This window comes from Phaeoacremonium minimum (genome assembly GCF_000392275.1).
Source record: "Phaeoacremonium minimum UCRPA7 unplaced genomic scaffold PA7_03_scaffold_371, whole genome shotgun sequence".
Taxonomy (NCBI): Eukaryota; Fungi; Ascomycota; class Sordariomycetes; order Togniniales; family Togniniaceae; genus Phaeoacremonium; species Phaeoacremonium minimum.
In genome coordinates, this window is record NW_006921275.1 from 131,176 (window position 1) to 144,181 (window position 13,006).

At 49.1% G+C, this 13,006-nt stretch overlaps 2 protein-coding genes across 2 annotated transcripts; one reads left to right on the forward strand and one right to left on the reverse strand.

The window, feature by feature from the left end:
* Window positions 1-6,653: 6,653 nt before the first annotated feature.
* Window positions 6,654-7,255, forward strand: UCRPA7_4830 (putative mitotic spindle biogenesis protein; the record flags this gene model as incomplete). The annotated part of the gene is made up of 2 exons (XM_007917381.1): window positions 6,654-6,806; window positions 6,881-7,255. The coding sequence occupies 2 exons, from the start codon at window positions 6,654-6,656 to the stop codon at window positions 7,253-7,255; spliced, it is 528 nt and encodes a 175-aa protein (XP_007915572.1).
* A 2,564-nt stretch (window positions 7,256-9,819) lies between these two features.
* Window positions 9,820-10,889, reverse strand: UCRPA7_4831 (putative osmosensor protein; the record flags this gene model as incomplete). Its single annotated transcript, XM_007917382.1, has 3 exons — window positions 9,820-10,329; window positions 10,437-10,721; window positions 10,794-10,889. The coding sequence occupies 3 exons, from the start codon at window positions 10,887-10,889 to the stop codon at window positions 9,820-9,822; spliced, it is 891 nt and encodes a 296-aa protein (XP_007915573.1).
* Window positions 10,890-13,006: the final 2,117 nt, after the last annotated feature.

Sequence of the window (13,006 nt, forward strand, 5' to 3'; positions counted from 1 at the left end):
GAAATTGAAAAGAACTCATTACAATCCTTGATGCACATGTAATGCTTTCCAACTCTTTGAGCAAATTGCTCTTTCCAGCCACGGCTAATCAGTCATAGTGTCTCGATTCAGCAGAATGCCGAGGGCTTTTCGTCGGTCAACACGAAATTGGAGAGTTTAAAAATAGCCATCGACCCATCACCCGAAGAGCAGAAATGTCTGCGAGATCTATTCGTTACGGATCCTGTGAGCGATCGTGAAGGCCTCATTACTGCCAAAGGCGAGATCGTGCCTGGTACCTGTGAATGGGTCGAGACCCACGTTAAGTACCAGTCCTGGTTAAGATCTGAAAGAGGCCTGCTTTGGATATCAGGTGGGCCTGGCAAAGGCAAGACAATGCTCTCTATTCATCTCTCGAAGCGACTCGAAGAGGCAACAAGACAACTTGAGAATCTAGGTCAGAAATGCCTAGTCACGTACTTCTTCTGCGACAATAAACAACAGACTCGTAACACTGCCACGTCGGTACTTCGCGGGCTTTTATACCTCATGTTGAAGCAGGATGCAAGTCTCATGTCCCCGTTGCTTGAAACTTGGAAAATCCAAGACCAAAGACTCTTCGAAGAAAGTGCTTTTGAATCATTATGGGGCGTCTTCACCAGGATCATCCAAGCGTCTTCCATGTCAACGTTATACGCAGTAATTGACGGATTGGACGAATGTGACCAAAAATCCCTTCAACTGTTACTGAAGAAGTTCCGTCAGTTGTATAGAAGCCCATCACCAGTAGGAAAGGTGAAGCTCCTTGTCATAAGTCGGGAATATCCGGATGACCTACTAGGTCTTCTTCATATATTTCCACACATTCGACTCGATCCAGACTCCACCGAGGAAGTGAACAACGGCATCAGACTCTATATCTCAACAAAGGTCAACGAGTTAGCTGAAATGCCTCATAAAAATTATTCCCAGGAACTTCGACAGCTCGTGAAGAGAGCACTGCTCGATCGCGCAGATGGAACGTATTTATGGGTCAGTTTTGTCATTCAGGATCTCGAGGCCAAAAGTGCTAGTGAAGTCGAAGAGTGCATTGAGGATCTTCCCAGAGGTCTCGATGAGATATACGAGCGCATGCTCATCCAGATACCTCCGAAGCACCGAGTCATCACCCGAAAGATCCTTCTGTGGTTACTATTCGCAAAGCGCGCGCTGTTTATTGAAGAACTTGCGTATGCAATCGGGGCTGAGGCAAGCCGCACAATGAAACTGTCTGATATTATGCGGGACTATATTAGGCAATGCGGGCATTTTGCGAACCTGGCTGATTACAAGGTCACATTGGTACATCAGAGCGCCAAAGACTTTCTCATTCAACGCCGGCCGGACCCTCGAGCAGCTCTATACTTTGATGTCATTGATTTGGAGCAAGCGCAAGCCGAATTGGCGGTATCTTGTCTTACCCACATCCAGCTTGCTCTCCAATCCGAATGTGCTGCGATCATTGACCTTGAGGACCTGAAAAGCTCTCAGAACTTCAGTTTCTCCGAATTATCCGATCGCTACCCATTCGTTAACTACGCCAGCATTTTTTGGTCTGTCCATTCAAGGGAATGTGGTCAAGGAGGTGTGAACTTGATCGAGAAGAACCCCGAATTCTTCGCTAATGAATCTCGAATACGTGAAAAGCTCACATATATTTATTCTGTCACAACAACTCTGAGATCAGATTGGTACATGCTCTTGCGCTCTTACAAAGGACACTGCCCATTAATGCATTTCGCTTGTTTAAGCGGGTTAGTTCCGTGGATTGAAAAACTGCTTCCCAATGGCGATGGGAAAAATCAGGCACTTCGCCGAAGATCCATCCTCGACCAGCAAGATGAGTTTTCTGGGAGAACTCCTTTGATTGCTGCGATCTTAGCGAACCATCTGCCCGTAGTCAGGGTTCTCGTGCAGCACGGAGCAACTGTGAACTTTGTCGATGGCATCGGGCGAACTCCTCTAAGTGAGGCAGTTCATTATAAGAGAAGCGAGATTGTGAGATTCCTCCTTGAGCATCATGCAGATCCAAATACTAGACTGTCTCATATTCCTATTATTGTCGAAGGGACTGCACTTCATATGGCGTGTATGAATGGGGATTTTGAATGTGTCGAGCTTCTGGTTAATTCAGGAGCAGTTTTTCTCCACAACGATGGAGACACTCGACTGTCAGGCCTACAATGCGCAATCAGAGGACGTGAGACTCGCATTCTCCGTCTACTCTTGAAAAACCTTTTCTTCCAGGGAATAGAGGGACCTCTTTGTAACGCCAAGGATAAATACCAAGTTATTTCTATTGCGTGCCATTCATATCAGGCGGATTTACTGATGCGGTGGCTAGTCGAGGAGCTGCATTGGGATCCCCGGCAAGCAGACTGCCACGGCAACACCATGCTCCATCTTGCTGCATCAGAAGGACATACTGCTACTCTACAGTATTTGATCGAAGAACAACATCTAAATCCCAACGAAACAAATAACTACGGAAAAACGGCACTGCACAAAGTAACGAAGCGTGGTATTGAACTTGCGCGCTATCTCATTGAAGAACAAAAAATAGACCCCAATACTAGAGACATGAGCGGGCGGACAGTGTTGCATGATTGTGCAGCACGGTATCCAGATATGAAACTCGTACGCTACCTCATCGACGAGCTTAGGATGAACCCTCTGCAAATGGACAATAATGGTATGACGATGTTACACCATGCCGTTCGTAAAAAGTTTGGCGGGGCCTATATTGTTCGATATTTGATTGAGAATCAGAAAATGGAGCCTTGTCAGGCAGACAATAATGGAGACACAGCATTGCACCATGCAGCAAAGTGCATGAATCTTGAGCTCATGGACTATCTACTTGGAGAAAGCAGGATGGATCCTAATAAAGAGAACAAGCATGGAGACACAGCGCTTTTCTCTGCCATGGATGGCAGTATGTCGTCAAAAGGTGGGCAGGCTAAACTTGTGGAATTCATTGAGGAATACCCTTTAGATCCTTCATATCGAAACAGTTCAGGAGAGACTGCATTGCATCGAGCTGCGCAGAATGGACTTCTCCAGATACTACAGCTTTTGATTGCAAAATATCATTTGAGTCCGCAAGTCACAAAAGACAACGGAGATACGCCACTACATGTCGCTGTTTATCACAGTCGTCTGGAAGTCATTACATACCTGCTTGACGAATGTGGTGTTGACGTAGACATACGTGGGCCCAGTGAGAGAACGTCGCTTCACTTGTTAGTGGATATAGGCTCTGGTCTGGTGTGGAACATGCACAGAAAGCGAATTGTACAGGTTCTACTTGACCATGGAGCTAATATCAACTTACCAGATAGCTCTGGTTTGACAGTCAAAGACTATGTCTTGAGAAATGGCGACCTCTACGACATCATGAAGCATTCAGAGAAGAGATCAAGATCAGTAAGTCAAGAGGCTGAGAGTCGGTCAAAGCACTGGAGGGTAAAAGGCAGAGCTTTCATGGGTGAGCTCACAAAAAAACTCAAGCTAGAGGGGCCCAATGCCGTTGCATCTTATAACTGATACGATGTATCAAGGCTAAAACTAGCGAGTGTTAAAGGTTATTTCTAATAGTCAAGGTAGCTAAAACGACGTCAAATAGGTTGATAGGGTGACGGATGAAGATGAAATACTGACCCTGGTATAAGACATGTGAACTACACCTACATATGCCCAATGGTTATCAGGTACTGCATTTGAGAGCAGCTGTAGTTAGTCACAAAACATATATCGTGCTCAAGTCAATTGACTCTTCATAGCCGCTTATGTCTTATATTAAGTCATGAGATATTCCGACCGCAAGGTAAGTTCTGTGCAATGACCAGTAGCATATTCTTCAAAGACTTTTCAATAATGAGAGGGAGATTCTTCAACAATGCGGCATGTGAAATTTAGGCCTGATCTCACTCGCCGGTTTGCATGAGGAGGATGAATTTAGTCCTGGCTCATATCTTGTGCTCTTATTAGCGCTTATTATACGAACCAGTCATTTTAGGAAAGTGGGCTGCTCGGACTTCACAAGAATGGTTGACTTTAGCGGCACTGGACAAAGGATTCCATTCAACTGATACACGAAGGATCGCTATAGCTCTTACGCCAAGTGTCCATAGGGCATGGAACGTCATTATCAATAAAACGTTCACTTCCCCCATGATTGCAAATCGACTGCAGCTGACAGGCGCTCAGTGATTCACGTCGCCATGTTGCTCTCGCCAGCTTCATTGTCTATATCGTGGCTTGCTGTTACCACAGCAATCCTGCCGCTGACAATCGCGCTGTATCGACTGTACTTTCATCCACTTTCCGGAGTCCCCGGTCCTAAATTGGCGGCTGTGACGCAAGTATGGCACGCGCAACAACTCCGAAGGGGAAAGCTGTTCGCATTGGAGCTGCACGCAAAATATGGCCCAGTAGTACGGATAGGTCCGAACGAGGTCATGTTCAATAGCAAGGAGGCACATGATATTATCTACAGTATGTGACGGAGCTCATCAAGTGAAGACCTTTGACTGATTCAGAACAGGGGCTGGTTCTCCATTCATCAAATCAGGCTGGTATTGTAAGTAGTTACTCACTGGTATCGTGAGTAATTGATGGCTTACAGTGCTAGGGATCACCAAAACGAACTGGGGCACAATGGATTGGCTAGGACGATGGCATCTACCAAATACTCTGAACTTTTTTTCCGAGAACAATCTCCCGCGAATGAAGATGCAAAGGCGGTATGTAGGCCAGATATACTCGCCCAATAATCTGAAGAAGCACGAGTCTGCCATCGACCGTGTGATTCAACGATATTCACTGAGGCTGAGAGGTCTGGAAGGGAAGGGAGTGGATCTGCTAGAATGGATCCATATACTGGTTATAGGTCAGTGAACGATGCTCACTGTGCATCATTGAGAAGTGATTAACGCAACATTAGAGTGTTTGTCGGAGATTACTATTTCAGATTCACCGAAAATGATTGAGGAAGGAAGCGACCGCCATGTAATGGACGACAGCTACGATATTTGGCGCCTTCACAGTGTATTAGGACACTTTCCAGTACTGGTCTACATCATGTACTTGAGCAAACTGCTTTATGGTCTCGTCCCGCTGTTTCTGGGGGTTCGGGTCAAGTCTCCTGCCAACATGATGAAGTTCTATGGTGTATGTGTCCTTCCATGATTTATCCCCAGGAGATCTAAGAACTGAAACATTTTGCAGTGGGTCATGACCGTCGTCAATCCTCGAGTAGAAGCTCTGGAGCATTCAGAGGACTACAAAGACCGAAGAGATCTTATGGATGATCTCATGTGTTTGCACAAGGAGAAGCCGGAGTTCAATCAACGTTATGCAGTCAACATGGTACAAACGAATTTCGGCGGCGGTCATGAAACAGTCTCATCTGCGATGGTCTCGACCGTTTTCTTTTTGACCCAGCACCCTCGCGTTATGAAGCGGGTATACGAGGAAGTAAGCGCACTTGGCGAAGCACCATCCATCGATGAGTGTGCGAATCTCAAGTACACGCAAGCATGCATTAAGGAAGCTATGCGCCTGGTCCCGGTCATCGCAATGAATCTCCCGCGTGTAAACCCCCAGGCGGGTTTTGAGGTGAACGGATACTATTTTCCGCCTGGAACAGTTGTTGGATGTAATCCATGGGCTTTGCACAGAAATACGAGTGTTTTCGGCGAGGATGCGGCAGAATTTCGACCGGAACGATGGCTCGATAGCAGCAGCGAGAAACTCAAAGCCATGGAACGGACAAACATATCATTTGGTGGTGACAGTCGAACATGTCCGGGGAGGAATCTCGCGGAGTTGATCCTTGGCAAAACAATACCAGTCCTGGTCAGAGATTTTGCTATTGAGACCTTTGTGTCTAAGGATATTGAGGATATGAAGTACTGTTTCATGTCTATTTTGACAGAAGTTGAAGCACGATTCGTCCCGAGGGTGGAGTGAATAGCGAATGCCCGGAGGCTGTCTACTAGATAAATTTCAGTTCTGGAAGAAGAAAGAAACCGTTTCGTCGATACATGAGGTTTTATGTACAATTCATACCTACGGAGGCTGATATTACTTTGACTCCAGTTACGAAATTCTAGCAACCTGGCTTGCCGTCTACCAAGTCCTTGTCCTTTGGCTCGGTCCGTGATAGGTATCACCGATTGCATAATAGCTTTGTATATAGTGTTTTAAGGGCGTTGAATCATGACTCAGCAAAGCTAGGGCTAAGAAGTTCATTGCCTTTAAAACTATAGACAGCCGTCTATCTAGAAGAGTACTATCGTTGATGCTGTGTGTTGTCTAATCTGGCGTTGGTGGCTTGAGGACTTACACCCACTCCGCCGCACTAAACGGCTATCCCCCACTACCACCCGCTTATACACCTTGGTACCTCTAACCCCGCAACACCAGATCATATCTCCTAACGATGGAACGCGTCGCTTTGCTAATTGAAGAACGCGATTCATTAGAACTCAACGCGCCTTGGTCGATATTCTCGGTGGGCATTTAAGGACCCAGTGCACAGGCATCTTGGATCACACCATATTTTTATCCTGGCTCTAGCCTCGCACTGTTCCTGATCCTAGGGCGTCGAAGTAAACAACACCGAGCCAAACATGTCGACCCAGACAACGACAACATCGTCTAGCTACGGCGATTGCGTGGCTTCGCTGCGCTCGTCCCTCACCTTCCTCGAGTCGTCAGTCAACACACTTGGAAACGGCGTGTCAGACTTTCCTCGTCTGGTTTCCGTGCTCAAGACAGTCCGCGTATGTTCTGGCCTTCTTCCGTAGCCAACCGCCCCATCATTCGCGCCATGCGCACGCTTGCTAAATCTAGACAGCATTATGAACTTATACCTCAACCAACACTTGCCGCCGCTGAGGCCTCACTCCGCGACGAGATAGGACCGTTTATCGAACTGCTCCTAGACCGTGCCGATCGACAGCTCGAGCGACAAGCGCGACGCATCGAGACATTGAAGGCGAGGAGCGACCTAAATGCTGGAAGACTGTCACAAGGACCGGCCAGCCCCTCGCCACGAAAGCACAGTAGATCAACATCCCGATCAGGTAGAAAGACACTGGACGGAGAGGCGGCGCTGAGAGCCAGAGCAGTCAAGCAGAGGAAAGAGGCTCTCCAATACAGCGTGGAGAGATTGGAGCTGGAGGTTGCACAGAAGGAGAGGGAACTACGTATACGCCTGGAGAAGACTTGAAATGGAAACTTCAGAAATCCTGTCAGACCTTCCTGTGCTCTACGGATGAAGCAACAGAGAAAACATGATACCCCTTAAGAGCAGACGCCGAGATGAATATGGAGCTTTCCGGTGAATGGAGTTTGAACCTCCATTTGCCTCTGCGGCCAGGGGATTAACGGTTCTATTGTCAGATGTATTGGACGCACAGCCGCTGGAGTAGAGTCCCAGGATGAGACCTTAGGTATGAGAGAGTTGCTTCGCCAGGGACCTCGCTAGACATGTATGTACCGCAGACTCCTAAAAAACTTCCAATGTGGCGGAATCCATAAAAATTAATTATGATTCTGAGCCAAGCAAGACTAGTACCATCCCGAACGCACTTCCATATCAGCAGGCTTACGTCGGAGTGTCACATTAAATGTCCACAGCTCTCTCCGGTCTTATACAGTGTATTCTGCTTGCCCTCAGACTTGACAATGAGAATGTATCCTCCGTGGTCGCTCGCATGAAGACATGGAAGGGTCGCCACGGAAAACGAGCGAAACAGCTGGGTCATGCAGAGAAAGACGTGAATCGGGATGAGATTGCCATATCTTTGACTATCTACGCCGACGAATATTGTATGAATTTATGTAATCCAGTATAATACCATATCTAGAGGAATAAAAAAGGGTTTATTACCTCGTAAGCGTTTGATTTTATACGCGGTGTCGTGTAGTAAACGGTGATGAGCGTCATACTCATAGAAGCTGTTAGTTCGAACAGCTGACTGGCAACTAAGTAGTCCAGGCAGGACGGCATTACAAAGCCTTTCAGCAGGGTCCTTCCTAAAATAAGAGACGTTATGTGCTCTGACTAGATAGCTTATATCTCCAATCTCGTGAGACCGGGCCCCTTGGGCCCGGCAGCTCATGAGAAACTCTCAACTGTGAAGCATGAGAGTCATGGATGTTACCGCGACACCATGCCCGAATTTGTTAGAGACAGGAGCTCCTTATGCCTTACATAAGCAGCCATGCCTGCCGGCATCTCCAAGCCTCAGTCCCACCCATATACGTCCACCCATGTCTCTCACCACCGACAGCCGCCCCAGCCGTCCACCGACTCATCTAGGCCTCAAGAGATCAAATAAGAAGCTCCTCCTCCAACAAATTCGGGTGTGGTGTAGCGGTAACATCCATGACTCTCATGCTTCACAGTTGAGAGTTTCTCATGAGCCCGGGGTTCGACTCCCCGCATCCGAGATGCCTACAAACCATCTAACACTCATCGTGGGTGAGCAGTACCACAGCCAGACAACTGGTCTGTAGTAGGGCCATATCCGTTTAATTTTTTTGCGCTTTTTTTATTATTACCTTTTATCTTTATATATATCACCCACTGGAAAAATTGGCAAGAGTTCTCCTGAGACCAAAGACAATTCTCATGGCCCTTTACATTCGTTTTATATGCCTAACAATTCTGCAGAGAGAAATGCATTCGATTGACCACCTGCAGGCCCTTAGGGCTTTGGTAGTGACTGCTTTCAAGTCCCACAATGCCCGAGTTGCCGCCTTTGGAGCCCCTGTGATCCCCCACACTGAGTATGGTCTTGTCCTGAGGGCTCACACTCACCATACTACGGATGACCGCAACCTTCTCAGGCAAGCGAATGACTCTCTTGCTATCAATGAATCAGTTTGAACTCTCAAGATTTAACTTCGAATGAACATATATAGTCACACTCAATGACCCCAAAGACAGGTGCTGCAACGGCCTAAGGAGAGCAGGAAGGCCAAATACTAGCTCGTCTCTGCTGGGATATCTCAGCCTGCACAGATGTATTGAGAGCTGGCCTTCTTTTTTTACGATGTCTATACTCTAATGCCATGGCACGTGTCGCTTCGGTCTCCATCGGTGTGAGTCGGTGGGAGAGTCAAAGTCTCTAACCCCTTCCACAGTCACCCTGATGGTTAATAGACGAGTCATATTGCCAAGTAGTCACGGTTTGGATAGACACAGAAAGAGTTCTTTTTCAATATCATTCAATTCAACCACCCCAGGTCTGATATTTATCTTGCCCAGAAATGCCCCTTTGATAGCCATGAATCGTAACCCCGTTCGAGACGGACGGTAAGACGTACCCTAAAGTACTGAAGTTTGGTTCACATACAGGATGTACACACATAATAAAATAAAGTAGAATAGAAAAAGGTTGGTGATGGTGAGTCCAGGGGGATAGAAAGAAAAAACAAACACATAGTCCCAGTGATCCGCCCGGTTTTACTCCAACAAATCCAAAGCACAGAGTCGGCGTTTCTAAAAATCCCCTGGCCAACGTAGCGCACCGCTCCCGTGGTCGTTCATCCATCAATCCGTTCGCACGAATGTGTAGACAGAAGTCGCCGTGAGGTCTTGCCCTAATCGCAAAGGGCCGCGCCACGCCGGCCTTTCCATGTGGGTATAGGTATAGGTAATAGCGAATAAGACCCACGAAGGGGTTGTTTCAGGCCAGCATCGGTCCGCATCTCCAAACTCCACGTTCAATCATCCGCACAAGCAATACTTTGATTACTTTGATTTCGGGATTCGCGCTGCTGCTCCTATAATAGGATGAGGTAGTTGCTGGGTGCGATGCCCGTCTCGCCGCTCTCTTTTCGTGCTTGCCACCACCGTCCGCTGACGTCGCTAACCTCAAGGATCTCGTGCTTGGAAAAGGAAATCTCGTTCGCATCATCCGGGTTTGCCTCGTAGCTATAGATAGCCTTGGCGCGGTATGGGTACTCGGTGGGAGGAACTATTTCCTCGTTGGTGGTTTGACCCGGTGCCTTAGCAGGCGGCTGGGCCGAGAAGGCTGGAGGGGGGGCAGCACTGTTGCGAGCGCCGCCAGCAGTAGACAGACCACCGACTGGAGAGGGGTTCTCGAAACCATTGAGCTGAGCCGATGTGTACATCTGAGGTGGCTGCACCGAGGTCGAGGTCTCAGGACGACCCTGGCCGTACCCGTTCATGGTGTGGCGGTTCATGTGGGAATCCTTAGCCAAGGCAAAGGAGTCAAGGTAAGCGCGAGGGACGGCTGAAGGTGCGGATCCGAAATAGAATATCCACACGATCTGTGATAAATCAGTCAGCATAGATTCGACCCTGCATTCTCGGGTATTGCATTGCACGCAGCAGTACAAGCGCTGCCGTGAACATGCAAATAAGGGAATCAACATACCGTAACCATGGAAAGGAGAATGAATCCAGCACCTGCGGCCTCCTTAGCACCGTTGGAGGAGTAGACTAGTCCATTGACGGATGAGGTCGATAGAACCAGTCCACAGGCAAGATATCCTACGACCGCAACATGGTAGGTCTGAGTGGTGTCCGAAGCCACGACGACGAAAACCCCGATGATCAGGAAAAAGTAGAAGATAACCGACCACCAGGAGTAGGTCGGGAAGGCGCTCCCAGTCTGGACCTGAGCGATAATCGAGGCAATGAAAGCGATGACCCACGCGAGCTAGATGATTGTCAGTACATCATTGCGAGAGGCATTCGAAGGTTGGGCTTGGCGCCGGAGGCGCTTGCTTACCGCTGAGATTGAAATAGTGGCCAAGGCAAAAGGGTCGCCGACAATGTTGCCGACGCTGATGCCTTTGCGGCGGTACTGCACTCTTGAATTCTCCATTTTGCGCAGTGATGGTGAGTGGAGAGAACCGTAGGAGGGCATAAGTGGCAGATTGTGTACCCTAGATAATGGTGTTGATTAAATGCTGGCGTGCAGCGATGCGGGCGTGGCAATTGAAGTCAAGAGGTAGCCCGGGTGTGCATGCGGGAGAAGGTGATCGCTGTGGCAGTGTGCAGACGTTCGCTGATTTGCCGGGCGGTGGTTGGTGAAATTGAAAGGAGCGGCTCTGGAGGTTGGCCCAAAGAAATGACTGTCGCAGATGTCGGCAGTCCGGTAGAGAGAAGAAGACCGGTGTCCAGCAGGAAGCCTCTTCCCCAGATGATATCTAATTGTTGAAGAAAATGAACGACAGTATTGAATTGCACGAAACAGAGACCCCTCGTAATGGCGGATCGGATTGATGATCAGGTACAGAAGCGGAGTTCCACTGAATGATGGAGCGGCGTCGACTGTAGAGTATTCTTTGTCGGAGTGATGGAGTCGGACGGCCTAGATCAATCCCTTGAATGATCAAAAAGACGAGTCGACTCGGGTAGGGCGCGCGTCGATGTTGGTTCGATAGCGTTTCCCTTGTGGTGAATTGAGGTCTTTATTCCAGACGCTCCCTAATAGACTGTCCTTCCAGGGCGGCTACCAGCGCAATTCCAATCGTCTCGATGCACGGTCGAGATGTGTGAACTCGTAGCAGAGATGGACGTAACGAGGCGAATTTCGGTATCGAGAATATCGAGAATTGAAGTTATCGTCGTCGTGTTGGCGGCGGGTTAGGTAAGATGGTAGAGAGAAGAGAAGGAGAAGGGGTAGTAGGAGAAATGGGTGGATGGATGAAGGGATAGGGTAGGTAGGTAGGTAAGGATGGTGGGAAGAGGAAACAGAAGACTGGTAAGGAAGGTGTGTGTGGTGGTGGTGTGTGTGGTGGTGGTGTGTGTGGTGGTGTGTGTGTGGTGGTGGTGTGTGTGTGAGTGCCTCTTCGGAAGGAAAGAGCACCGTGGGTATGTAAGAGATACACTACACAGGTAGGTATGTAGAAGGAAGGGGTGGCCCGGGTGGGTTGGTTTAGGTGGTGGCGTGTGCAGGTGCAAAAAAATGCAGGTGCAGGGCCACTCACTGGATGGTGTCGGTGTCGGGGAGGGAAGGAAAGAAGGAGGACAACGAGGAGGAGAAAGGAAAGAAGGGAAAAGCAGGCAAAGGTCGGCTGGACCGGACTGGGATGGGGGAATTGCTCTGGCTGGGGGGTCTTAAACCACCCGTGGACGGTGGACCACCTTGAAGGTCGGGGCGGGTGGCCTAGAGCGCGTGTGCAGTGTGCAGAGGGTAGGCGTGCTAAGGCATGTAAGGATACGGGGGGCAGGAAACTAACCTGTCGGTACCGTACCTAAGAAAAGTACCTCTCCCTAAGATTGATTGGCATTGGCACTGGCATTGGCATGCCATGCTTTCAAGGATGCTTCAACCTGTGCCTGCTCCCGAGGTCATGGTGCCTGCAGTGGCAGCTCGCCAGTGCGTGCGCAATCTTCCCTCACTAAGCCTGCTAGAGGACCCCCTTCGAGCCCCCTACCATACACTAATCCCGCTGCCGTTGTTCGTGGTGGCAGTGGAGGGCATTCCAGCGTCTCCACTCCTTTTGGAGCCGAACGTTGTCCCGGTCGTGTTTCCCAATGGTCTTCCCGCTGTGGCGCCTCCCGCAAATCGACGGCTGTCAGGTACGGGTGAGATACTTGCCGACAGCTACATGTACAGTCCATCTAACGGCGACCCAGAAAAATGCTAGCGACTTCAAGATTGGCACTGTCAAATCTTCCAATTGGCAATGCTCCATCCTGGTGGGCATTGGGAGATTCTCGGAGGTTGCTGAGATCCAGCTATTCCGGTGTCGTCAGCACGTCTCTAGACTCTCTCCTGTACGCAATCCCCGCCGTCAAGAGGCAGCAAGGCGCTGCCCCTGTCGAGCAGTCGGCCTCTATGACGAGAGTGAATGGCCTTGAAGCTCCATGTGTCACTTTGAAGCCACGCCGGAGCCTTGTGCAGGGCGGTATCACGACTTGGCCTCGGGTTCTCTGGAAGAGCAAGACTGACTGATCTCCCTTTTCCCACTAGGGCGGTTTGAGATGCGACAA